This window comes from Fistularia commersonii, chromosome 15, assembly GCF_037954325.1.
Source record: "Fistularia commersonii isolate RoL2024-O1a breed Wild chromosome 15, RoL_Fcom_v1.0, whole genome shotgun sequence".
In the NCBI taxonomy this organism is placed as follows: Eukaryota; Metazoa; Chordata; class Actinopteri; order Syngnathiformes; family Fistulariidae; genus Fistularia; species Fistularia commersonii.
The window spans coordinates 1705324-1726093 of NC_141298.1; the positions used below are offsets into that span (position 1 = coordinate 1705324).

At 38.7% G+C, this 20770-nt stretch overlaps 1 protein-coding gene across 6 annotated transcripts in view; it reads right to left on the bottom strand.

Moving 5' to 3' along the window:
- Nucleotides 1-20770, bottom strand: part of LOC147226213 (uncharacterized) — an 83411-nt gene that overhangs the window by 47792 nt on the left and 14849 nt on the right. For all 6 annotated transcript variants that reach the window (XM_086160608.1, XM_086160607.1, XM_086160606.1 and 3 more), the window contains exons 2-4: nucleotides 18005-18193; nucleotides 12279-12335; nucleotides 207-317 (exon numbers count right to left, since the gene is read on the bottom strand). In XM_086160608.1, coding sequence (XP_086016734.1) covers nucleotides 207-317; nucleotides 12279-12335; nucleotides 18005-18191 — 355 coding nt within the window. In that variant the 5' untranslated portion in view covers nucleotides 18192-18193. The remainder of the gene's footprint in view (nucleotides 1-206; nucleotides 318-12278; nucleotides 12336-18004; nucleotides 18194-20770) is intronic.

Genomic DNA, 20770 nt, shown 5'->3' on the forward strand with positions numbered 1-20770 from the left:
GACATAACAGAGCTGAGCATTAAACCAGCAGGGTGCATTTTAAGTGCATAGAGTTCTTTCAGATTTAATAACAAACCCTCCTTTACTTAAAAAATGTAGCCTGAGCCAAAACAGTGTCTGTCCAGCAAGATGTTATTTCATTATGATTCTTAGCAACATGTGACATTCCTCACTCTGAACATCAGCACAGTTCATGCATTTCATACCTGATAATAGGTCTGTAGCCAAGGCCTGGTGCTGTTCAAGTGCGTGTGGCCGCACCTCTCCTTGAGCCTCTGGTTGTATCATTGATGTCTGTCCCCCAGTCAAGTGAAAATCTGAAATGGGGACAACATATACCAAAAATTAGTCTCACCTTTTCACTAGTGACACACACTCTACTTCTACAGTTGTAGAATAGTTACAGAAGGGACTCACATACTCACAAAGGATTTACAAGACATGAATGCTGGGAAAGAGTGGACTATGACAGAGAAAATCCAGATTCATGCACTCAGGTGTAACCAAACTCTCACCTGTTCAAAATTTCTCCACAGAGCCGATATCCCTGTCCCCAAAAATTCAATATTCACCGGGATTTCTATGAACTGTCCTGTGCCTGGGACTCTGTCTGTCTTCACTGCAGCATCAGCTGGCTTTGAGCTACAACCACTGTGAACCCTCAGTCATACATACATATGCATACACACATGCACACACAGTCAGGGAGTCTGGGTTTGGTGTGACGTCTCACTGTCTGTCTGGTTCAGATTTTGGACCCGGTAGCTAGCGCCTCCCCTTGATTCCCTGACTTACTACAGCCTATGACCTCTCTTCAACTCTTGTCCCAGTCTCTCAGAGTCACCCAGAGGTCTATACTCCACCGCGGGGGCCGGAGCCCAGACTGGCTGATTTCATGTGGCTTTTGGGGTTTCACTTTGTCTGAGTGAAAGACACAAAGGAGCGGGAGGTCATGAAAGGAGGTAGAGTGGAAGATTGGGAAGGAAAAGACAAGAAAGGTCTTAGAGAGGAAGAAGTGGCAGCAATGGGGGGGGGGGGGGGGATGCAATGGAGAAAAAAAAAATTACAAAAACACAACATCAAGAACAACATGGAAGACAGGAGGTGAAATGAACTTAGAAATGAGGGGGAAGCTGATGAATCGCAGAGGGAGGGAGGCACCACTTGCAACCCCTGTCTTTCCAGTTTTTTCAGAGGATGACAGTGAGGGTAGCAGACAGGATGCCAACGACAGTCAGAAACGCTTCTGTATGAGACACACACAGGAGCTACAGCTGGGTGTGTATTGTTTTCTTGACAAGGGGGAAAAAAAAAGAGAAAAAAGAAAATACAACCCTCCATCAGCAGAGTCACTGACTGTTTCACAAACACTGTTGCAGAAACCATGTGTCCTTGTGACCTCAGTTTTATGCTTATCATCTGCTGCTTTCCTGTTAAGAAATTCAGTACAAGTGTCCGACCACCACTTCCACATGCAGTTTAATATCCCCAAAAAATTAAGGAACCTCTCCTAATACATGTAATATGTGTAAGAAGATATGATGCTCATCAACCTGGTAGTTATATCTAAGATGTGGGTGTCGCAGCAGCACCCATTTATCTGTCTATGTATTTTGGTTGTCAGTGTCATTATTAATCAAATATTATTAAACTGAATTAAATATTGAATATTTTGTGTGTCATTAATGGAGCGAGATAATCCAAGTATTACATTATCTGTGTGACACCTGCATTGCACTGAAATGTGAGAGAATAAACCAAAGCTGTAGTTTTCACTTGAAAAGTATAACGTAAACCCTAATGTATGAAATTAATGATAGTGTGGCGGACACTAAGGGCCGTGGCCTCACACCCCATGGTACTAGGGGCTGGGGGGCATGGTTTAAGCTAGGACTATATTCGCACCCGGAAGTTCACTGGTTCCAGTTGTTGGCGCTCGTTGATTTAAGTTGAGCACGTCTACAACTCTAAGACTCCGTCATCATTTCCTCGCCGAGCACCATAATATTATATAGCTCAATTATAATTGCATTATAATAAATGCTGACGCATCAATGTTAACTAGATACCATTATTTTGACATCAAAACTCTTAATATATTGATGCAGTATCGCAGTTAATTTTAGCAGATGCACATTGACCAGCAGAGTGTTCTCAGATGAGCATGTTGACAAAATTGTTGTCTGGGAGTCAAATAGTGAATCCTGTATATCCAATGTGGTTGGAGTGGCCTGGATTTCTGCTCACTTTTGTTAAATCAATGAAGAAGTGGCCTTGCAGGAAGCAAGCAGATGCTGAGCTGCTGTCCAAGGTGCTGAAATCAGACTACACTGCATGGGAAGGGCAGACAGGGGCACTGGTACAAAAACCTCCCATGACTACCCCTTTACTGAACCATGGGGGTTGAGTGAGGTTGCGTCATTATATAAGCTCAAAATAGTGCCTTGCGGTTTTCTGTCTCTGCCAACCGTCCTCATGCATTCCTGTTTGTCCAGACAAATAATACTCAGTGTGTATTGAAGGCAAATACAAGGAACTAGATAAAATATTTGTTTATACAGAGACATATCTGGCATTGTTTAAAGTGGTACTAGATGTTACATCACACTTAAGTTTCCTATACTTTCATAAAACATTTAAGTAATTTTTGGAGACTTAATGAAAGCGAAAAGCAACACTCACCCACATTTCGGATAAGTCAGCAATGGGATTAGGATTTATGGTAGACCACTCACTCATACATCTATGCCCGCCCTTTTTTTTTTTTTTACTTTGAAAAGATTACAATCATATCTTCAATTGCCTCCAATAATGAAAGAGCTCCAGCTGTTTCCGATTCCAGGCACATTGTTATACCTTGTGGCTTTATTTGAGTAGATTCCTCAGTAAAATAAAAATTGTCCACTGCCCTACTTAAAGTGACAGTGAGCATTAGCAACAACAGTGCCCAGGTTTGCATGTTAAAACACCTAACTAGGGTTATATTAGTCTTAGTACTTATTCATTAACAAGTATTCTGAAACATGACTATTCAATTCATATTATAGTTTGGTCCATTAAACAAAGACTAAACAAACAAGATATTCAGAGATGTAGTGTGCACCCAACTGTGCTACCAACAATCCAAGCAAGAATCTAAATCCTGAAAATTATTTAATCTCCAAACTGCATCCAAAAATTATGCATTTTCTATTTTTGGTATCTGAAAAGATGCAATTTATTTCTTTTAACTTATGAGCAAACCTGGCCACTATTCAATCTGTGTTCCTGTCAGATTCACTGAGGCACCCTACGATTTTCCTGAGCAAAACTGTGTAATCTGGGTTGAGCCGAGAGGAGGGTCTAAACTCCTGCAGCTGTCCTCAAGCTGACCCCAGCTTCTCCCTACTCCTCAGCCACAGCATCAGATCCTCGAGCTGGAAGAGACATTGCGTATCCTGCCTCCGGACTGCCACTCGACCGCAGGCGAGCCATGACGCTTCATCAAAAGGACAGACTGCTATTCCCTTGTGAGAACAGTCATCCCGAGTGTAGGGTTGATTCAGCAACACGGCAGAATTAACTACAAAGCTGAATTCACCTTGGTTAGTGAGGGTAAAATTAAATGTTAAATATTTGAGAAATATAAATAAAGGAGCAATACAACAATCATAATAATCATGAATCATGAGCCCTTGTGTGTTTGTGTGTGAGTGTGTCTGGGTTGAGCCGTGTGTGAGTCTGTCTGTCAAAAGCCTACTGATTGCACCTGAAAGTACCACAAAACCTTATTCAACCTGGATTCTTACTTCTTTTCCTACAATCCCAATCTATTGTGTCATTGATCTCCCTGCCGCATCCTTCCCTCGAGAATAAGTATGTATTAGAATGTTTAGAGACAACACAGAAGCTGATAGCCCTGCAGCTGTTTAAAATCTACCAGTGACTTTCTCTTGACTTCCACATCAATGCTGTTCTCAGTTTTTATTCCCTAGATTGAGACACCGGAGTACGGCAATGGATTTCTAACTATCCTTGCTATTTTGCAATTTCATCCAGCTGTCAGGATTTGCAGCCTTCCTCAATGTCACCCATCACAATTCTACTGAGCCATGCAGGACGGCTGCACTCAGCTCTTAGTAGCAGGGATTGTACAGTCAGCGCCTGTCAAATCAACAAATGAAACCAACAAGTGCACACTTCAAAGTGAACGGACTAGTGTAAAAATCTCGAGTTTCCCACCCTAAAGCTACCACACTTCTCATAGTGTACACACACACACACACACACACACACACACACACACACACACACACACACACACACACACACACACACACACACACACACACACACACACACACACACACACACACACACACACACACACACACACACACACACACACACACACACACACACACAGGGGGGCTTCACATGAATTCTGGTTTTCAAAGCCAAACACACATTTTGCATAAACCATCGCTTACACAGATGAAAAGCGGTTGACAGAGAAGACTTCAGACAGAGAGCAAAATTATGTTGGTTTTTTAAGACGCACGTAGGGCTTAATGCTCCATCATAAATATTTAAATGACATTTATCCCGAATTTCTACCAAATCACATTAAAAAAACAGGATGACACTGTTACAAAGTTGGGGGTGTACCATCCAAAAACATTATTCTCAGTAACATACAATGAATGGCATGAAAGGTAGAGGGGGAAATTTTCTATTATGCTTTCTGACAAGCTTTTCATTCTTCTGAGTCTTCACCAGGGTTGACAGAAGCAAACAAACAAAAAAAAAAACTCAGATTCTTGAGCACCTGTTTTTATTACTTTTACCTCTGAAATCTTGACTTAATACCTTTGCTTTTTACTATATTTGTATTTACTTATAATACTTTCAAAGGTTTTCAAAAAATTTAAGCAGGCTTCCCACAGAAGATCCAGCTAATTTCAGAAGGGGCTTGGTAAATGGAGTTTTAGATAACATATACAGAACATTGATGATGTAGTTTGATTCTGATAGTTTGGCTGCATTTGGGATTGATATTGTTGGACTTAGGTGACAATGCTGAGGATTTCATATATTTGGCATATATTTGGCATATATTTTGGGCTTTTTTTTCATTACTGGCCTTTTTGAATCTTTCAATCTCACACAAAAGGAACTTAGACATTATTGTATTTTATGCAAAGACTCATGGAACATGTTCAAGGCCCTCAGATAGGGCCACATCATCACTGTGTAAATGGGTCAACAACACTTTCTGTATCAGTAAGAAGGCCGACACAACATCCATCACCCCACTTTTACCCTTTGGTACTTCACATTCTATGAGCAAACAGCTGTTCAGGTCGAGGTTGTAATTATATCTTAAGTACTCACTGGGAACGGCAAGGGATGGTCACTTCTTCATAAGCAAATCCTCTTAACATTTTTAGTTTCCTTCCTTACATCTCTTAATGCCACAAGTCTCTGGGGCTATATAGGCCAAGCTACCCCGTATACCCGGAATTCCAGACTATGAAAGAAAAGCTATAAAATACATAGAGCCAACAGAAGTCCTTCTTTTTATGTATTTTCCCTTCCATTCTACGTCAGGGACTTAAGGAAAAATAAGGATAAATTAACTTCAAATTTTCCAAACACAATCGACTGATTTTTCTGCAGCTCAGACTTATCTATAAGGCTTCGTTTTGTGAGATGGTTCCACCATTTCCAAAGATAGGGGATTGAAAGTTTTTTTTCAGCTAAAAATCTGCAAAGGTTAAAAAAAATAATGGAAGAAAGACAAAACACTTACATTCTTCCAGGAAAATAATCTGAAAGGATAGATGTTGAAAAATAAGCAGTCAAGCAGTCACTCATTAGATTTAGGGGTTTAGTGCAGTTTGGTTGGAAGAAGAAAGAGAAACCAGGTAAGTGTGTGTTACATACTCATTTATTTGCACAAGATGCAGACAGGGAGAGGCACATTTGAAATAATGACCATTTGGACTAAACACATAGAAAACAGTGGATAGAACCCTGTGCACCTAAAAGGAATGATGAAGGACTTCACAGAAAAATAAACCGTAAATTTGACCTGCAGAGAGAGCAGATTAATTTGTCATGAGTTTGACTGACATAGTTTGCTAGAAATTAGTGAAAGAATTCTGTTCAAAATCTTCCACAATCCCAAGATCATAATTTCTGACATGTCTATGATTAGACTAGTAAGAAACATTTACTAGACCTCATTCCCAATTATTTTCTTCACATTCCTGTTGTGCTCACATTCCAATGTATTTAGAGTTTAAGCTTTTTGAAAGGCTATAAAACAAACAGACCCCGGGGAGTTATTGTCATATGCCAGCTCTTACAGGTTTTAATAATCCATACGAATTGGATTGATTAATGCTTGAAATGCAGAATTAGCTTGGACTACCTGTTTGCCAGAACTAGCTTTTGTTGAATACATTGCCCCATCAGTTTGGTCTCAGCTTGGTTATTGCAGGTTTCTGGTTAAATTCTCTGACATATTTTCTGCTCCTTTCACACAATAGGATTCCAGTCAACTAATCCAGGTATCAGTGAGATTGTACAGAGCAAATTCCAAATCACCAGTTTTGCTACAGTTTTGGGATGCTACAGTGAGAAGAAGCAGGATTTCCATGTGGTTTTTTTTATGTTTATATTTTTCATTACCAAAATATATGAGATTGGCCAACATTGCTTTGAAAAGCATCTTGCTCGAGAAAAAAAAAAAAATCATTATGGCAATAATGTACATTTGTGAAATGGACCAATGAAAAACTACCCCTGCGATCATATCATCCTCAAAACAACTGTACACCATTTGTTAGTTTGTTTTCCTGTCAATAAGACAAATAGAGAGGAATTATAATTAAACTAAAAGGAGATGTGTAGCACAGGAGGGTGAAATATCCTGCATATAATACCATGTTTGGCATTTGTCAAGAAACATTGAAAGGACCTTTGCCTTTACCTTTGCTCTCTCAATGCAGTTGCAGTTCAACATTTAACAGTACCACAGCATATGGGGGAACCAAAAACAGTGTGTTAGTAACACTTTGATCAAGCAATTAGGAGAAAATTTTGAGAGAAAGCTATCGAGCAAATGCAGCACATTTCAGCGATGAACAATACAAACAAAAAAACAAAACAAGAGTTATTTACTTTATGCGCTTTACATACCTGACATTAGTGCAATAATCCAAGACTGTTTGGGGTTGAGAATTCAAATTTGGAAAAGGGGGATCAAGGAGGCGGAAGCAATTTCCATTAATACAAACATTTTTTTAGTACATACAATTAATTTTGGAGAGTAGACACAAGGTTATGCATTTGTTTGCATTCCTGTGTATGCAACAAGGTCCAGGTCACTGCATGTTCATACTAAAGGTTTCATGAGCAACAAATACTGCTGGAGCCATTTATTTTCAGCGAAAGCACTGAGAAGGGGGCCGTGCCGACACCTCTATGCAATTTATCAAGATGCCATTGGAATAGTAACCAATTACAAGCCAAAATTTGGTGGAGTGAGGTCAGTTCCCAGCAAACCTGTGCTGAGAATTGGATAGATAATTCATTACCTTTCCATTATCAAGGAGGTTTAGGATTGTCTTTCTAAGCTTAACAAAAACACTAAGTATATGTGAATGAAGCTGCTGAACTACTTCAAATAAAATGAAATCTTTCTGCACGAAAATGTAAATTCTTGCTGACTTTCAAGTTTCTTCCCAGAATTTTTCCAAGCCTCCATCTGAAAGTTGCCAGAGTGGCTTCAACAGCCAGAGTCTCAGGAGCAAGTCATGGATCTCATAGTGGTCATATAGCTCCAGGTTCCACACACACTTTGGTTTAAAGTAGGGATGCACTGTTGAGATTTTATCGCTCACAGTGAGCTTACCTGGGTTTCTGGTATTGGCTGATACCAATTGTGACCCAATCCAAGCTTTGTTAAAAACTGCTCCCATCTTTAATCAACATAGATGTAGCCCACACCAAAAATAAGATTAACTATTTTTCAAATTTATATTCACCAATAAAAGAATATGACGTTGGTAAATAAGTATTGCTAATGTGCATTGGCTTACAGAAATTGTTGTAAAAGGCATTTTATAGATATTTATAAATAGAAACAGTCAAGTACACACATACACACACTAAGATGGGGGGATTTCAGTTCTCTGACAAGCTGTAAAATTGTGCAAAAGATATGTTTCTTGATTGGAATTCAACGACACCATTTGTATAGAAACTACTTTTTCCCTACTAATGGGGGTTTTCATACATTTGAATTATCCTGGAATTACAGTCATGTGCATAACTGAATTGTTACCCCTCAGCAAATACCCTGAATTTCAAGTATAAGACTCCATTACACTTAAGCATTGCATACATTACACACCTCTACCTCTTACTTCATAAACCCATGACTACAAGCAGTACTAAGAAGTGACTTGTTGAATTAAAACACCCATAAAAACAAGAAGGAATCGTAAAAAATATCAATTAAAAAAAAATAACTATCAATCAGTTGTCCGATGGCATTAACCAGCTTTTGCATCAGTATCAGATCCAACCCAATATCTGTACCCAGTATCAGTATATCAGTATGACATTTGCTTTAGTAAACTTAAGACTCAAATCTGCATATATTTGAAGCTATTTTGCAACTCAATTATCCTGATTTAAGTAGACCAGAGTGAAACAGACAAGCACAAAGATGTAAAAACAGAAAAAAAATATTCAAATCGTGTGTCAGATACCCAGTGAATCACAAAATAATTGGAGGGCTTGCATGTTCTAACTTCTGAATTACATTGCATATCTTCATGTGTATGGGTTTGTGTGCAAACATCTCTGCGTATGTGAGTGGGTCTGGCTGCTTGACGTGATCTTTGGCAATGCCTCAGTCTTTCTTCTTCATGCCGCCATAGATGAGGGTTAGGGGTGGGGGGCTATGTGTGTATTTGTGTGTGCTTGTTGCAAAGGGGGAAAGGGGAGGTGCATCGAAGCGGAAGCACTTATCGACAGCCAGCGTTGCGATGAAGGCGGGGTCTAGTCCTCTGATGCAAGAGGATTGTAGAAAGGGAGAAGAATGATAATGGGAGGATATGGAAAGTAGCATAAAAGGCCAAAGGGTTAAACAATAAATGATGGGATGGCAAAAAATAGAAGAGGTGCAGTTGAACAGAAGAATTAATAATAAAACCATGTAAGAGAAAAAAATTAAAAAATGATTAAATAGGATGAGCAGCAAATAAATGTTGATAAAATTCCAGAAAAAAAAAAAGTAAAGTGAAAGGGGAAAAGGAAAGAAAGGATTAGTAACGATTTCATTAAAAGAAACTTTAATGCATGTAAAAACCTACTGCTAGGAGGAACAATTGGAGAGGCTCTAAAATAATCAATACCCAAAAAAGTAAGGACTTTTTCAATTAATATTTCGAAAAAAAAGTTTATGTCTATGTCATTACTTTCAAAATCCGACTTTGGCACCCTTATACTTAATGGTATTTCAGTTTGATTTTGGTTGAACACTAATGAACACAAAATCAAATCAAACATCTCTGATTTAACCAATAAATGATTTCATGCAACTTAATAAATATGGATAATTTACCGAACTTTCCTAAATTTGATGATTTTTGTCTTAAGTAAGTCAAGATGACCTTTTTGTTGTTGTGACCAATGCTTTTGACGTTTAAAGTATGAATGCCTTACACAGTAAACTAATATAATAGGAGTATGTCAGATGTTATTTAAAAAATCCCCTTAAAATAATTTGATACAAATTAATTATTCTGCATATGATTCTAAAATACTGTAAAGGGCTGGATTTCAACAGATCTGCTCCCGCTTATTTCAGCAACATCCAGCCACGATTGTCTGCTTTCTGTGAAATACAAAGCTAGTCTGCATTAGCAAAAAGCTGTACCTGCTTGCAAAAGCCACAAGGCCTAGTCAGTCAGTAAATCAATATATCAAAGACATAAGATCCAATATCAATACTCTAAATAAGACAACTTATTCAAGGGACAAGAAAGTATAGATTTAAGACCACATGTAAAAGGTAACACATGTAAACCCTCTGTTTTATAGCTATAACAAGCTGAATTCACACACGCACGCACGCACGCACGCACGCACGCACGCACGCACGCACGCACGCACGCACGCACGCACGCACGCACACACACACACACACACACACACACACACACACAAACACACACAAACACACACACACACACACACACACACACACACACACACACACACACAGCTGTATTAATTCTGCTGGGATTCAGCTAACAAATTCGGTTCTCTGACCCACTTACAAATTATGCTGCCTGCATTTTCCCTCCTAGGGCTTCTGGAATAACAATGATGAATGATCCAGACATTGCGAGACAAGGCCAGATGTCCCATCTACTAAAGTACCACTGCTTCAGAAGATACCTCACAGTATTGCTAAAGCAGTGTGGGACATCAAGTAGAACTGCCAGCGATACTACAACATGAACATTCACAAGTCTGTAACCATGGGGCACATGCTGCCCATCCTATCATGCCATGCAAAGTATCCATATGATGTGTGAACATGCCAGTGCAGATTATCATGCTGAACACTCGTCACAAACCTCAGGTCTCCAGCCATATTAATGGACCTTTGGGTGTGAATATGGCTGTCGGGAGGTCTAACACTACAATGATGTATATGATGTAAAACACACAGACACGCACGCACGCGCACGCACGCGTACACACGCACACACACCCTCTCCAGGTTTCTGCTTACACCTACTCTCAAAGAAATAATGTAGAGTGAAGTCTATAACTTTGATTGCCTGTGAAACAGTTTGGTCATCATTGACTGCAGGGAGGGATCATAAAGGACCATACATAGGGATCATACATATATTAACTTAATCCATTTTATTTGTGGCTGAAAATCATACTGTGACATGTCCTCTGTGTCACTGCTCTCCATGGCAGATTGCAGAGAACTCCCTGGCCATCAAAATAGCTGCAACCCATTTTAGAGACTTTAACACCTCTCTCAACATGTTTTGAGAATAAAATAACTTGTGAGAATGGAATCTGTCATACTGCTCCTTTTCCAGGATGAATAACAATCAGGTGTAAGTGAAGGGTGAATTTTGATTCAGCACCTCCATGCTTTCTGTCATTTTTTTGGCTTAATTTTTTTAGAAAGCCCAAAAGAGACAAATCTTATGTTTTGAGCAGATGTAGTTAACTAAAGGTGAAGAAACACAAAATAAAGATTGTCTTTCTAGAACTATTTCACATTACCAACTGACTGAATGGTACAATTATAAGAATTATAAAACTGAGCTACAGAGATACAACATCTTTATCATACAGTTTATTAAGAGCTACAGCTGAAATTGCCAATTTCAGATTGCAAAATTGAGAATCATGCCAAATAAAAATAATTGAGATTCATAATCCTGTACTGATTATTCAACTTATAAAATTGGTGCTTCACAGCTGTGCGAATGCACATCTGCATCAGTTTCAGAGAGCAAAGTTATACAAAAACACCTAGAAGTGAGTCTTATTTCAGCCTTACAGAGTGAAAATATTAACTGTAAAATGCGCCATATCGGAAGAGTAAAAGCATGGGACCGTTTCAAGTGATGTGTTGTTATGAATTACTTATTTGATCCCATGGTTGCAATACACAATGCAGTCATGTCATTTTGGGAGCCAGAACACAGAATGTCATCAGAAAGTTGGATGTGTCAGGTAAGTGTTCAATTGTATTAAACTGGTGGGTTACAAAATTATATCAGAGTTTATTTCCATCTTTATGTAATATTTTGCAAAAATTAAATAGAGCATCATTCTTGAAAAGCATTTGATTCTATTAAAGTTAATAGTAAAACTGTGACAGTAAACTGTTAGAAAAGTAGTTTGTAATTATGTTTTGGTTTAAAAGATATAAAAGCATTATTATTTTACATTTACAAAATACCATATTACTTTATTGTGCAAAGGTAAATTTTATGGAATTTCTTTGTAATCCTAATTTGCAGCAGCCTTATACTACAGTACCAAGAGATGATATTGGTGAGCAGTGGAAGCTGCTCACACTCTGCAAAGAAGATGTACACATACATGCAGAATGGAGCAGAAAATGAGAAGGAAGTAAATAATATCAAAGAATAAAAGAAAGGCTGATGGGCCATGAACAGCGGTTGAAGATGGACAAGCAGCCAGAGCAGGCTGAGAGGAAGTTCTGAAATATTCCTTACCAGGCTTTTGCACCCCTTGAGCTTCTTGTTCTCCATTTTCCAAGGCAGTACCTGCCTCTGGGGGCGCGCACACACACATGCACGCGCGCGCGCACACACACACACATACGCGCACACACACACACACACACACACACACACACACACACACACACACAATTAAAGGAAGCGAATACATAACAGCCTGTCTGACCGCTTTTAGCAGGATAAATAAAATAAATGAAACTTCAACTTCGACAAATTGAGTGCTTGAACCTACAGTAGTGAAAAGCACTGAACCTGAGCGGACCACCAGCCACTACAGACTCAGTAGTGGCACAAAGTTTTATTTGAAGAACAGGCCATACCCGAGTTGGAATTTACATCGGACTTTGAAAACATGAAGGCAAAGTCTTAAAATTGTGTTTGCCTATACCTTCAAAATAATAATACTGGATTATCAACATTGTTTATGAGCAAATTCACAAAAAAATGAAAAGTTAAAAAAAAAAAAAACAACAGTCGTGCAAGAACTGTAAAACATTTCAGTCTCAATAGATTTTTGGTGAACCTTTCAGCCCTGTCCTCATACACACAAGCACACACATTCATTAGGCAAAACATTGCTGCATAGAAATGCACAACATAGACAATGATCTCAGCAGATTTACTGTCTTTAACCAGTTTTCAGGAAACTCTGGACCTACAGGATTTTGTGTTATACACACCAATATTTAAAGCATAATAACTCTAAAGCAAGGCAACGAAATTTCCAAATTTTACAACACTTAACATTACAGTAGTATAAGTTAGGGAAGGCATTTTATATGTCATTGAAAGTATTGGTATGGTCATTGCTCTTAACTTGGCTCTGTTTTAAGTCACAATATCAAAATAAATAACCAAACATTATATCAAGACAAGATCATTAGGATTAATCTTCCAAATGTAACACTGCAATGACCTTGTTAATCATCAACATAAAATCACTGACAGCAGGCTACAATGAGTGCTACTATCAAAAAGTTTTTTGGTTTGTTTTTGTCTTTTTTTCCCTTGAGCCTGTTTTAATGAATGAATGAATGAATGAATTTTATTTAAGGACAGACAGTACAGTGCCATTAAACATTTCAGCATAAAATGCGATATGAGAAGATGGATGTACCAAACAGGCTTAGCAGAGTTACTATATTGCACCCGACTGTCCGTGGGTGGAGTAAATGTACTCCAGTGGGGAATAAAAACAATTAGTAAGTAGCTAAAACAGGTTGAAGACAGGTTAAAACAGGTTAAAACCGGAAAACAAGTTAAAACATGTTAAAACCAGTTAAAACCGCTTGCTTGTGGTTAGGGCCGTGATAAGAGGTTCATATCATTCTTTTTTTTTTTTTTTTTTTTTTTTTATTATGTGCAAAAGCAAGGCGGAAGCATCAAGGAGGCTGGCAGGGCAGGTCGCAAGACAGTTTGGCTCGAGACGGAGACGGTTCTGGCTTAGTGTTGGCATATTTGTTTTCTTAGCAGGAGCTGTTTGGTGGCTTCAATGAAGCTCCGAAGACTCAAAGTTTTAACTCCTAGGGGCAGATTGTTCCAGAGTTTTGGGCCGACGAAAGAGAGCGAGTTCTGACCGAAAGATGTTTTTTTGTTTGGAATGGAGCAGTTTCCCTGGGTGCCACTTCTTAGGTTGTTGTGGGATTTGTCGAAGAATTTGTCTAGGGGGCTGCACCGCTTAGTATTTTGTGGACTAGGGTGAGGTTTGCTAATTCGAAGATGTGTGGGAGGGCAAGAAGATTATGTTTTTTGAGGATTCTACAGTGGTGATGTGAGATTTTTTTTATCTAGAATTTTTAGTGCTCTTTTGTGCACAGCTGTAATTTTGAAAATCGCATTACTAGTGGCGAAACCCCAGGTAGTGCTGCAGTATGTTATTCGGGAGATGATGAGGGCGTTATAGAATGTTTTGGCGGCCTCTAGGGAGAGAGAGTCTCTTATCTGTTTGAAGGTGTATACTGTCCTTTTCAGTTTGTGGGACAGGGCGTTGGCTTGTTTTCCGAAGTTTAGGTGGTTGTCAATGATAATGCCTAGGTATTTTGTTTCGGTGACGTTTTGGATTGGCTCATTATTAACCGTAAGAGTGAGATTGTGGTTGGGTGGTAGTGCTCTGATTGAGAACAAGACTGCCATTGTTTTTTTGACGTTAAGCGCTAAATGGTTGGTTTCTAACCAACCCGCGATTCTACTTAGAGCGCTGTTTAGGGTAGTGTTGATTTCGCTTATGCTTTTCGCATGAGCCAGGACGACTGTGTCGTCTGCATACATTTGTGTCATGATATTTGGGCAGATGCTTGGGAGGTCGTTGATGGGAACAGGCAAACATGTGGTCAGGGTTATTAGAGTGCACTTTATTTAAAAACATTAAAATTAAGTCATATTAAAAGAAATATCATCTTAATAATTGTAACATAAAAAAAATATGAAACACTGGTGGCATAACTATTCCTGGTTATTTCATTTGAAGATAAGAAATGATAAGAAGTGATATATACTGTGGGAGGCTTTCGGCACTACAATAGAATGACTACAATTCATGCTAGAATATTTATGATCTAACATTTCAGAGGTTAGATCAGCAATGTAATTTATTAATGGGCAATATGGCAACAAACCTTTGTACAAAGCTAGCAACATTCTTTTTACCAAAGAAACTGTATGCAACCATATTAAACCACAAGTAGATAAACCGCCATTCAAAAACTGCTAAATTTAACTCAAAGATAGTGTGAACAAATTAGCTGTCTATAACATGAAAAGATATATTTACTTTCATTTCCTGGGCCCATACAGAGTCAGATATATTGAGGCAGACGGCAACGCTGAGTATAATATCATTTTGAATATTGGTCAACACAAAAGACACACACACACACACACACACACACACACACACACACACACACACACACACACACACACACACACACACACACACACACACACACACATTGCATATGATCTATTGGTGTTTGCAAAACGAAATGTAAACAATCAACAGGTCACACACTAGGCACCTGTGTATAACTATCTAACAAAATGCACACACACAAAACAAAACGGGAGACATAACAACTATTCGGTTATATTAAAGTGTGCTTCCTCTGTCTAGCTTGTCTGCTGACAGAGGACAATAACTTGCAGTCTGCCTCGCCCTACTGTTTGGCACTCAGTGTGTCAGCATGTCTGTGTTTGTCCAAATGCACAAAGCGTGCCACAGTTGATCACTGGCAACGCCACCCACGGCCAGTCCCGCAGCCGGTTGTCACTGACAAGTGCCTGCACTCTGTCTGACTGTCTGAGCAAAGTGTCTGGCTGCCCAAAACAGGCCAGAGAGCCAAGTCATTCCCGGTTAAATGTCACCTTCTTTTATCTCTTCATTCACTTAGTTTTTTTTTTGTTTGATATATCTGCCTCGTGTTATCCATCTGTAATATTTCCTTGCCAAATGGTAAAAGAGCAGTAAACATTGTAGACTACCGCTCTCCAAATCCTCAACTTTCATGTGCATTACAGCGGTTCTGTGTCAATTATGGAGCTATTATATTTCTCAAAGATGTAAGTCTGTGTGTTTTTGATGTTCATTCCATTGCAATGATATCACCTTCACAAAAACTATCTGCCGTGGCACTCAAAAGATTTAGCTGAGCTTTGCTTACTCAACTATCTCATCCCCATTTGTAGAAGCCTCAGCCAAAATGATGCTGGTTCATTTTTATGCAACATTCATAGTACTTCTTTTTCTGCTAACATTTGTGTGTGTGGGGGGGGTACAATAATGATTCGTATGATGAGTTTGTATCTTTTCATGCATTAATTCAAAGGATATGCAGAGAATACAACTTGATATTTTGCACAAAAGGTATAAGGACATTTTTTTCCCAATATACCTGCTGCATGGACTGCGGGAGACATGGGGAGTACATGCAAACTCCACACAGACAGGACCCCTTGTCGGAACTGAACCAGGGTCCTTTGTGCTGTGAGGCCGAAGCACTAACCGCTGCACCATGCCGCCAATTTAAAGTAAGGGAACAATTATCATAGACAAGACAGACTGACAGATATAAATGTTTTTTGTTATAAAACTGAAATACTTTTCAGTCAAATCACTCACTTATACTGTCATCTTGAGCAAGGTATAGGCAACAATGCAGAATTACATAGTCAGTTGAATAAAAGAGAAAATGATCCATTCCTTAGTCTAAAGAGATCATCAGCTCTGCTCTACAATATGTAGCCTAGATATGATTTTAGCTTAAACAAAAGCCATTCTACTTTAATTAAAAGGAGGTCATGCCCAATTAACGAGAATGTGTTTCATGCCCAAATGTCATGCAGGGTAACTGCTCCGAATGGGGACACGACCCTCTGTTTACTTCCCAAATTTCACCAGTTGTCTGAGATATAATGAGCAATGGCTGTGATGCATTCATCCACAGTGGATTGTTTTCCCTCCAGCTGAATGACACCCCGGCAGATCCAAAATGACAGCTAGTGTCCAGCAAGGCCTGATGCTATCAGTCATGTAGGAGCAGCTGTAGTTCTTGTTACATAACACAAGCTATGGATAGATAGAAACAGATACCAAGGTCAATAGAACACATCCGGCTGTTCAGGAAAATGGATCTCAAGAGGACTTTTGTTCCTGCAGCTGAGTAATACCTCCATGGAATTTTGGAAGTTAAATGCAGGTACTGTACATCAAGATTAATTTAAATTTCATGACGATGTATTCCTTTCCCTGTCCTCTGACCCTACTTACAGTACCGTGATTCAATGGCATGTAGCCAAAATATGACATGTTTAACAATTTGTAGTCTATTCAATTGGAGTTGGGCTGGCATTACCTTGAAATAGGCTTCAAGTTATATTCTGGATAATAATGTGAAAGGCAAGTTGTTTCCTCAGCACTATCTCTGTTGATGAGGACTTGCCCTGGTTTTGCTGCCTCACTGTTCCCAATATGTTGCTGTAGGGATGTTGACATACAAGTCATGGACAAGTATGTTTTATAAAAATATATACACACACAGACACCCAGCCAAAAATCGTCCAATACATTGATCCTACACTGGAGATGCTTGTAGTGTCTCTTTTGATGAATGAATGCTGTTCTAATTTCTTGTACAGTAAAACAAAACACCTTTTTTTCATTTTGTTATAAAGCTAAACAAGGATCTAGACAAAAGTGCAATTATCATAAAGCTCAAGCAAAGATTATTTTCAGGAGCAATTAGAACATTCAAAAGGAAGTAAAGATTTAGTTTTAGTTTTGATGCTTTGCATACCCTTGCTGTTGTGTGTCCCTGAGTGACAAAACTGCAATTGCATGTGCAATACTTAAGGGTTTGTAAACATCAATTGGGACGATTTATTTTTCCTTCAATGCTTTTACAGAAATGTAAAAATAGAACAAATCTACAAAAAGGCTGCTGTTTTTAAATATACAGTAGGCCTATCCATCCAATTTAAAGTATTTGATACATTGTTGGATCAGTTACAAATGTGCTGTACAAACAACCAGAGCAGCCCCACAAACACAATTAACAACTGTGTTTGTGTCAAAGGACCAACCACAAAGAGGGAAAAAGAAGGGTGAAAAAATATGTCTATCTTTCTGTGATGACCAGATTGACATTTACACAGTTGTGGAGTATGACAGCTTCACGGTCATTAAACGCTGCTGTCTATCTCACCTGCCCTGGTGTCATCGTTGTCCAGCAGAGGGATGTAGTCCGTTTTTCCGACAGTTTCCCCAATCTGATCATCGAAAGTCTCCGCCTCCAGCTGAGCCACAAAGTCCCTCTCCACCAGATTTTCTGGACCTGGCTGGGGAATGTTGTCCACCAGGGCATCACTCAAACTCAGGTCTAACTCTGCCATGGCTGCAAACAAATCAATTACAAACAAAAAAATTCAACTGGGATATTACATCGGCTTATTTCAACATGTTATACTGTATAATAGCCTTTGACAAGCAGCTACATGAGATGAATGATGTGGGTTTAATGTCAAAAAAGGGTTTTGGGGATGACACTTTTTTGCTCAAAATGTAGCACAGATTAAATAAAAAACTTGGAAATAAAGAGACACGATAATAATGTCAAAAGAATTCATTATTAATTTGTACCTTTAGAAGGTGACAATTATCAACACGACCTAACACACAGCATCATTGTGAATGACTCATTTGAAAGGGAAATTAGTTTGACAATAAACACTAAAACTAAGAAATAGCATAAAAAGGTTCACTTGAAACAATCCTATAGTCTAAAAGATATATTTTCATCAAAAGCAGGGATTAACATGACACAGCACAAATAAAAAGGGGAGAATATTTGGGGAATTATGAGTCAATTATTTTAATGCTCCTTCACTGTGAAAATCTGTTATTAGAACAGATTAATTATATCAAATTATATTTGTACTGAACTTGGAATAATCCAAGTAATAATCTGGAATAAGGCTTGCAAATATACTTTTTCAGTTAACTCATAATGTAAACCAATGCCTATTCAGAATATTCTAGATAGTTTTGGGTAACACAGTTCCCCATACTGAGCAGGACACATACATACATACATACATACACACTTAGAAAGAGCAGTGAAAGATGCTGTACCAGACAGATTAAGAAGAGATGAACATTGAAGAAATTGAGTGAAAAAAGGTGGAAGAGAAGAAAGAGAGCTGCAAGAAAAAAGAAAAAAAAATAAGACAAAACGATACTATTACAGAAATATTTGTTTAAACTTCTCTAAAGAAATTGTATGATGATTGAAATTATTTACAGACAATCTAACAGTAATCAGCCAATAGTTTAGAAAACAAATGCAGCCAAAGGTTAGTTTCCCAAACTGATGTTTAACTATATCACCCCAACAAGCTGATTCCGACCAAGAAATGTTTTTTCTCATATCGTTTTTGAAATTATGTATGACATATGTAATACTACCATATGCCACAGGGAGGCATAGTTTCAAATGGCAGTAAGCAGACAAACAGGACTTGGAACAATACAGAGGGACAATCTGTACCTAAATACACACACACACACACACACACACACACACACACACACACACACACACACACACACACACACACACACACACACACACACACACACAGTCATCGGCTCATCTGGGAGTGTGAATGACCAATTGGGGGTGAGTTTGAGGAGATATTTGAACCCCTCTGCATTTGAACACACACGTGCATACACACACACACACACGCGCACACACACACACACACACACACACACACGCACGCACGCACGCACGCACGCACGCACGCATGCACGCACAGACAGTCATCGGCTCATCTGGGAGTTTGAATGACCAATTGGCCTCGAGAATTTGCAGAGTCATTTTGTGTCATCTTCCAGATATAACGCCAGATTCTTTCTGGCGTCTGCAACAAGCACAAGTTTGAATGACACTCTCAACTCAAACTTCACAAGCAGCAGGTCAAGCTTTAATAACAGCTTGGCTGTAAAGGTCAAAGCAGCGCTTTCATTTAAAATGTCTTATCCAGTTCCCACATTGCCACCCTGCAAACTAAATTGTCTCTCATCGAAAACGTAAAACAAATAAACCAAAAACAAAAACAGGACAACTTGTGCATATTGAGTCAGTTGAACTTTAATTACTCAAGTTAAATTTGACTACAATTTCGATAGACCTGCCAGCTCCCACACAAAGGCAGCTGGAACTCAGATATGACTCCACAGCCCCATCTGCTGGGATATTTTCTTACAATCTGCTATGATCTGGGTACGGATGATAATAAGAATTCCTTTTTTGCAATCATGGAGTAGTTTTTTTTTATTTGTCCCCCCTGGTTCCACAGGCAGATGTGTTCATTAGTTGTATTTGTTGTTATTAAGTTGTTTCTAACAAATACCAGGTATTAATAGGCTTTGAGATACAGAAAATTTCAGGGATCTAGAGTATGTAAAAACCTGCGCAGGACAAATGGGAAAACTGAGGTGTTTAGAGATCTACACCTGTGTTGTGAATAACTTGATTCGTTCTCGGTTAAGGAAGTGAGTAGACCTGCTGATCTACATCTATAATGTACAGAGAACATCATTTGTCTGTTCGTTTTGGTATGCGAGGGAATAATTTTTAATTCTTTCACAAGATTTTATTTTGGTTTGTTTGTTCATTTCTGAGGGCCTACAGCTTATGATTAGTAAGACAATCTTATACATGAGGGTAGTGGTCAGTACATGAGGGTAGTGGTCAGTCAATGTATATTTTTTGGCCAAATTAGAAGCAAATGTACATGATTATTACAATTTTGTATAACGCATAACATTGAAAAATGCATGGCATACAAAGCAGAAGTTTACATTCTGAATAAAATGTTCAATAATATTCTAAAGTGTTATGTAACATCTAAAAGGAGAATGATTTTTGTCAATAATATTATACTGTGTTCTTCTTCAGCAGGCT